The following is a 7,572-nucleotide window of genomic DNA, read 5'->3' on the forward strand; positions in this document are numbered from 1 at the left end:
TGATGATAATGAATGAAAAGAGGAAGAGCTTGAAGGTGATGGATACATTGTAAGCTCATATTTGAGACAAAGGGTTGAAAATCTCTAAGCACATTCTAATCAAAACTAATGAGAATAAGATGAGTGCTTATTGTAAATGGACTAAAGCCCAATGAAACAAGGGGCAAAGTTTATGAGAGGAAAGTGAGTGATTTTGTAATTGGGCCTTCATTAAAATGGACTTAAAATGATTTTCTAAGAACATCTAAGTTGATACAAAGAACCTTTTAATTGGGATATGGGCTTAATAAAATGGGACTTCTTTTCAAGCACCATTGTAACACCAAGATCAAGAAAGCATGTCCTCACTCCAATTTGGGTCCGAGAAAAGAACAGAAGGCATTTGGTCACAATTGAGGAAACATCTCAAGAAAAGGTATCTCTAGGAGAGACATCTCGAGAGGAAGTATCTCAAGAAGGAATGGATGCTCCAATTGATGACACGACGGCACAAAAGATATTCAAGGCAATAGAAGAACAAAACGACATTCTCAAGAAGATGGGGGTTTGTCTCACCAAGCTAGAGGATACCAAGTTTAAGAAATCCATACATGTGGATATATATGATGAAGATGAAGATTGGGATGAAAAGGATAAGGCCGAGTATGAGAGAAACAAGCAATTTGAGAAGCTCACCGCAGATACCGTGGCCATAAAGGAGAAAATGGAAAAGATGCAACTGGCCTTTCGCAAGGCCCAAGGGATGGATGATTGTCTCTACAATATGGGTGGCATAAGCTCTAAGACTCTCATTGCATTGCCTCCAATGTTCAAGATTTTTGTTGCAGAAAAGTTTGATGGGACTGGAGAACCAAAGCAACATGTTAGAAGATATCTAAGCATTGATAAAATGAAAGGATTAGATGAGAAGCAAACTTTGCACGCTTTCCCTCTCTCACTTATGGGAGGTGCATCGAGGTGGTACTATAGCTTGGACCCAACTAAGACCAAGGTGCGGAATGAACTAGTAAAGTTGTTTGTGGATCAATTTATCTTTAATATTATGATTAATTTGACTCCAAGGGATTTGGAGACTACCAAGCAAGGGGTAAGTGAGATATTTTTCGAATACATGACAAGGTGGAAAAGGAAGGCATCTAGGGTCGTTAATAGGCCAAATGAGAAAAACCAAATCAACATGATCATCAAGAATTTGCTTCCGGCATATAATAGTAGGCTCTTGTCATCGCCTATTAGTTCTTTTGGAGAATTGTGTGATTGTGAAACTAGGATTGAAGACGCTATCAATAATGGTCAATTGGAGAAAGGTGAGAGCTAACCTCCAATCAAGAAGACATATGGGAGAGGAGTGACCACTTTTAAAGCACCTAATCCCATGAATGTGAGTGCCATCATATCTCAACAAACTTTAGCTTACTCAAGCTTCACAAAGAAAGCCCGCAGAGAATTTTCCAACCTAGAAATGACCCTTACCCAAGCATATGAGAACTTAACTTCCAAAGGATTCATCAAACCCTTAGATCCCACACCTATGCCTAATCATGTAGCCCCTACTTGGAACCTTAATGAATATTGCCACATCCATTAGAAACCTGGACATAAAAATGACAATTGCTTCTGCCTTAAACATGAAATACAAGACCTCATAGACAATGAAACCCTCCCAAATCCAAACATCATCACCAAACCCAACATTAGGAAGAACCCTTTGCTTGATTATCATCGAGCTCTTCCTTTATATTAGAATTGGGTGCAAATAGAAGAAGTTGATTAGGATTTTTCATAGTTGATAGAAACTGTAGAAGTTAACGCGGTAGAGGTTCAAGGAATATGGGATGAAGAAGATGAGATTTTAAAGAGTGCAGTGGTTGTATGGGGGATATTCCCTAAAGGATGACCGAGTTGAAGAAAAGAGTCCTCGAGGACAATGTAGCAAATATTACTAGGAGTGGGAAACACTACAAGCCATCCTTTTTAGAGAAGGATTACCCTGGTAGGAATATGGGAGAAGGGTCCAAGCCCACAAAACTCAAAGGTAAAGAAGAGAAAGAGGAAGAGGATAAGGTCTTGACCCAATTGAAGAAGACCCAAGCTCATGTGTCCATATGGGCCTTGCTAATGGCTTCTTACAAGCATCATAGTGCTCTCTTGGATGTTTTAAATGGGAAGGAGGTGCCCATAAAAGCTACTCCGCAAGAAGTGCTATCTCTCATGGGAGTTGAGGCTCTATCTCATCCTTCCCTCATCTTTACCGATGAAGAACTCCATCCCAAAGGAGCCACCCACACTAGGCCTTTGCAAATCACCATCGAGTGCATAGGTGCCAAGGTTCCAATGGCACTTATTGGTAATGGATCCGCAATGAATGTGTGCCCTTTTAGGACTGCTCTCATCATTGGGCTAGATGTGGAAACAATCATCCCCTCTCCTTCGACTGTTAGGGAATATGACAATACTTCGTGGAAAGTTATAGGAACTTTCAAAACTCCTTGCAAGATTGGTGCATTGGAAACAATTATGTAATTTCACATGATGGACATCACTCCTAACTACAACCTTCTCTTAGGAAGAGCATGACTTCAACCCATTGGAGCTATCCCTTCCACTCTACACCAAAAGATGAAGATCCCATGGAAAGGGGCAATTGCTGTAGTGCTTGGCGATGGTGAGATCCTAGCTCCTATCTATGGACTTGAGAAACGAGGAAGTGAGCTTCAAATGAGTGGCTTTGAGTTTCTGAACATGGCTAACTATGGATTGAAAGATGAAAAGTATATTACGGATTTGCTCCCACATTGTAGCCATAAGGTGATTACAATGATGAAAAACATGGGGTACATGCTTGGTATGGATCTTGGAAAGGAAGGAAGAAGGGTGGCTAAATTCCCTGACTTCAAGACTCAACTGACCAAAGAAGGCTTAGGATTCTTTGAAGGCTACGATGGAATCAAAAAGAACCCTTAGACCTTAAATGGGAACTTTGTGAAAGAAGGAAGGGACTTCCCTTTTTGTGGCTTTCCTAAGCTCTAGGTGGACAAGGACAGAAAGGTGAACCTCAGTTAGGAGATATTCTTCAATGAGAAGCTCACTTTCAAGGAGAAACCTACTATGGTGATCAAGAAAGTTCAAGAAGAGGTCGACTGGGTGGACTACATGGATTCTGAAGTAATGGGAGCTATGCTAAAAGCGGAGGGGGACATACTCACCATCACCATCGAGGAGCCAAGTGATCCTTTTGCCTTCACGTGCTTGCTGTTGGGCAACTTAATAATTGGATTTAGGTTGGGTTTTCTAAGAATATGGGAAATGAATTTTGTAATGCAAGTTCAGATGTACTTTTCAACATTTTTAATTAGATGATTTTTTATTTAGCTTATTTTGATGTGTCCCATAATATTGAAATTCTGCCCTTAAATGATTCTAATGAATTTGAAAATGAAAGTAATAAACAATTGGAAAAGAAAATTGAACCTATGGAACCAACTTTTGAAACTATTAATTTAGGCAATAATGAGAGTCCACGCTTAATTAAAATTGGCTCAATCCTAAATGAAAAGGAAAAAAAAGATCTTAAAGAGCTTCTCACAGAATTCCAAGGAGTGTTTGCATGGTCTTATGAAGATATGCTTGGCATTGATCCTGAGATAGCCTAACACCAAATTGACACTCATGCACACATGGTACTCATTAAAAGTTGAGACGTATAAGAACGGAACGACTCCTTAAGATCAAGGAAGAAATCACAAAACAGTTGAAGGTAGGATTCATCAAACTTGTGCACCAAGCCAATTGGATAGACAATGTTGTGCTTGTACCCAAGAAGGATGGAAAGATAAGGATGTGTGTGGATTTTAGAGACCTAAACAAGGCTTGCCCCAAGGAAAATTTCCCCTCCCTCATATAGATGTCTTAGTGGATAATACTGTCGGCGTGCCTTGATGTCATTTATGGATGGATTTTCGAGATATAACCAAACCAAGATGGCTCCCAAGGACATGACGAAGACTACCTTCACCACAAAATGGGGAATCTTTTGTTACACCGTGATGCCATTTGGGCTCAAGAATGCTGGTGTAACTTACCGAAGAATGGCTACAACTTTGTTACATGACATGATACACAATGAGGTAAAAGTGGATGTTGATAACATGATCATGTAGTTCAAAGATAGAGAAGGCCACATAGCTAATTTGAGGAAATTCTTTGAGAGGATCAAGGAGTATAGATTGAGATTGAATCCATAGAAATGTACCTTTGGAATAACTGTTGGAAAATTGTTAGGCTTTTTGGTGAGTGATAGAGGGATAGAATTTGACCCATCAAAGATCAAAGCCATATTGGATATGCCTCCACCCAAGAGTGAGAAAGAGATAAGGAGATTCTTAGGCCGATTACAATACATCAGTCGATTCATTGCCAAGCTCACCTCCACTTGTGAGTCCATTTTCAAGCTTCTAAGGAAGAATGAACCCCATGCATGGAATGACAAGTGTTAGAAAGCCTTTGAGCTTATTAAAGAATATCTTCTCCATCCAACTATATTGGTACCCTTGAAGCATAGAAAGCCACTACTACTCTACCTTTCTATCATAAAAGATGTGGTTGGAAGTATGCTTGCACAAGAGGATGATGATAAGAATGAAAGAGCCGTATACTACCAAGCAAGAGGTTCCATGATTACGAGACTAGGTACACACCCATAGAAAAGTCATACTTTGCACTCATGTGGGCTATGCAGATTTTATGACACATCGTCCTACCTTTCCAAGTATGGATAGTAGCCATAATGGATCATTTGAAGTATTTATTTGAGAAGCCCGCTTTGAGTGGAAGGTTGTCATAATGGTTGATCCTATTGGCAAAATTCAATTTGAAGTATGTGGCAAGAAAAACTATCAAAGGAAGCGTCGTGTCAGATTTTTGTGCTGAGAACCCCATTGAAGGAGAGAATGGTAAAAAGGATTTTCCAAATGAGGATATGTTGGACATCGAACTAGGGGCATGGAAGATGTATTTCGATGGAGCTATGAACCAATATGGAAATGGGGCAGGAGTACACTTGATCACCCTTGATGGATCCCATGTACCTTTGGTAGTCAAATTGAACTTCGAAGCAACCAACAACATGGCAGAGTATAAGGCTTGTATTGCCAAAATGGAGGCTCTTCAAGAGTTACGGGTAAAAGAGGTAGAAGTCTTTGGAGATTCTACTTTAGTCATATCCTAAGCACATAAATTGTGGAAGGTGAAAGAGGAACACTTGAAACCTTATCAACAATATTTAAAGGATTTGACCAAGACCTTTAACAAGGTTGAATACACTATCATTGTTGGGACTCAGAATCAATTTGTGGATGCCTTGGCTACCTTGGCCTCCATGGTTGAAATACCTGAAGGAGTATGGACATGACCCTCAAAGATTGAACAAAGTTATGATTTGGTACACAAGAGGAGGATAGAGTCTTCGGTCATGGCTATAGAAGAAGAAGGAGTTCCTTGGTATTATGACATCAGAAAGTTCTTGGAATTGGGAGTATACCTTGACAATGACGATAAGAGAGAGTGTCATTTAATTAGGATGATGGTAATGCAATACATCCTGTGTAGATTTCAACTCTATAGGAGATCCTATGATGGTATACACCTTCATTGCTTGAAGAAAGAGGAAGTTGAAAGAGTAATGGAGGAAGTTCATCAAGGGATTTGTGGTCTCCACATAAATGGGAGGATGTTAGCAAAGAAGATCCTAAGAATGGAGTACTATTGAAATACGATGGAGATTGATTATGTGGATTTTGTGAAAATTTGCCACGATTGCCAAACACATACAAATTTGAACCATGTCCCACCTAGTGAGTTATACAACATGACCACTCCATGGTCTTTCTCAGTCTGGGGCATAGATGTGATTGGAGGAATAGCCTTTAAGGCTTTAAAAGGGCACGAGTACATTCTAGTGGCAATCGACTACTTTACCAAATAGGTAGAAGCCACCTCCTACTTTGTGTTAAAAGCCAAGCATGTGGCTCGATTCATAGAAAACAACATCATTGGTTGATTTAGGGTACCACCAAAGATTATATCCGATAATGGTTCTTACTTTGAAGGAAAGCTTCAAAGGATCATAGTGTTGTACAACATTGAGCATCATAAGTCTTCGTTGTACCAACCGCAAACTAATGGGATCGTAGAAGCAGTCAACAAGAACATCAAGAATATCCTAGCCAAGATGGTAGTAACATACAAGGATTGGGCCGAAAAGCTTCCATTTGCCTTATAGGTTATAGAACTTCTATCCGTACATCAACTGGGGAAACTCCCTACTCTTTGGTTTATAGGAGTGAAGCGATACTTCCTATTGAGGTCGAGATACAATCTTTGAGGGTACTAGTGGAAACCAAGGTCTTTGAAGAAGAATGGATGAAAGAAAGATATGAACAGTTGGCTTGGATAGATGAGGAGAGAGCTAGAGCACAATACCATGCACAAGGTTACCAAAAGAGGATTGCTAGGGCATTTAACAAGAAGGTAAAACCTAGAAACCTTAAGGAAGGAGATCTAGTCCTAAAGGTACTTAGAGATGAGACTTTGACCCATGAGGATAGATGAAGCCAAGATGGTCTGAGCTTTTTATTATCAAGAAAATCATGTCAGGAGGTGTTACAAGAATTATAGACTTGGATGGGGAAGAGATGTTTCACCCAATCAATCTAGATAGACTCTGAAAGTATAACATTTGAAAAAGAAAAAAGTTTGCTAGGTTGAAAACCCAAAAGAGCGGCCTAGGAAAAAGTTAAGGCAAAAGAAACCCGCTAAGTTGAAAACCCGAAAGGGCGATCTAGGCAAAAGGTAAGGGAAAAGACTATGGGCATGGCGAAAATTCCCACAAGGAAGTCATGGGCAAAAAATACATGGCATAGAAAAAGGAAAAGAAAAAGAAACAAAAGGAATAAAAAAATAAAGACAATAAGTAAAGATAATAAAATAGCCGATTCTCATTCTCATTGGTTAAATTAAAAGATACTAAATTTTTTTCATAGGGGATTTGGAACATTCCAATCCTTTATTAAATTCAAAAAGTAAAGACATGAGAATCATAAAGTGTAGAAAAGTAAAATTTGGGGCATATGAAGGTAGTCAGTCGGTCCTCTTCTTTTTATTGGACTTTTGGTAATCTTTCTCTTCCATATGAACCAACCTCATATCAGCAGTCAACCAAGTCTTGTAACCCGAGGTAGGATGGAAAAACTGAGGGAAACAAATGTCCTTAGGCACCATCATCTTTAACCAAGTCTCAGAATCCTGCCCAAGACCCTCTCAGTGAAGACCGAGATGTGAAAGATGCCATCATCATTAGGAACTCCTTGACGGTCACCAAATTGCCATGCAATGCGGCCTGAGGAATAGTAAGAGCAACCGCAAAGCCTAATCAAAGGAACACAGTTGTCTTTGAAGACACGATTGACCATGCTTGTAATGCACCTCCTTTTCACCACCCATTGGACACCTAAGGGGGAAAGACGCTTCAGGAACTTGAGAAAGAAAAGAAAGAGAGAAAAATAAAGCAAAGAC

The 7,572-nt window shown here is 39.6% G+C and overlaps 1 protein-coding gene across 1 annotated transcript; it reads left to right on the forward strand.

Annotated features, from left to right (window-relative positions):
• The first annotated feature begins 460 nt into the window (after positions 1–460).
• On the forward strand, positions 461–1,318 carry LOC115954039. Its single transcript, XM_031071897.1, has one exon. The coding sequence runs from the start codon at positions 461–463 to the stop codon at positions 1,316–1,318; it is 858 nt and encodes a 285-aa protein (XP_030927757.1).
• The last annotated feature ends 6,254 nt before the right edge of the window (positions 1,319–7,572 follow it).

The sequence above is a fragment of the Quercus lobata genome, chromosome 1 (genome assembly GCF_001633185.2).
Source record: "Quercus lobata isolate SW786 chromosome 1, ValleyOak3.0 Primary Assembly, whole genome shotgun sequence".
NCBI lineage: Eukaryota > Viridiplantae > Streptophyta > Magnoliopsida > Fagales > Fagaceae > Quercus > Quercus lobata.

Coding starts and splice junctions, on each gene's coding strand:
- LOC115954039 (XM_031071897.1), top strand. CDS start 461: ATGGATGCTCCAATTGATGACACGACGGCACAAAAGATATTCAAGGCA.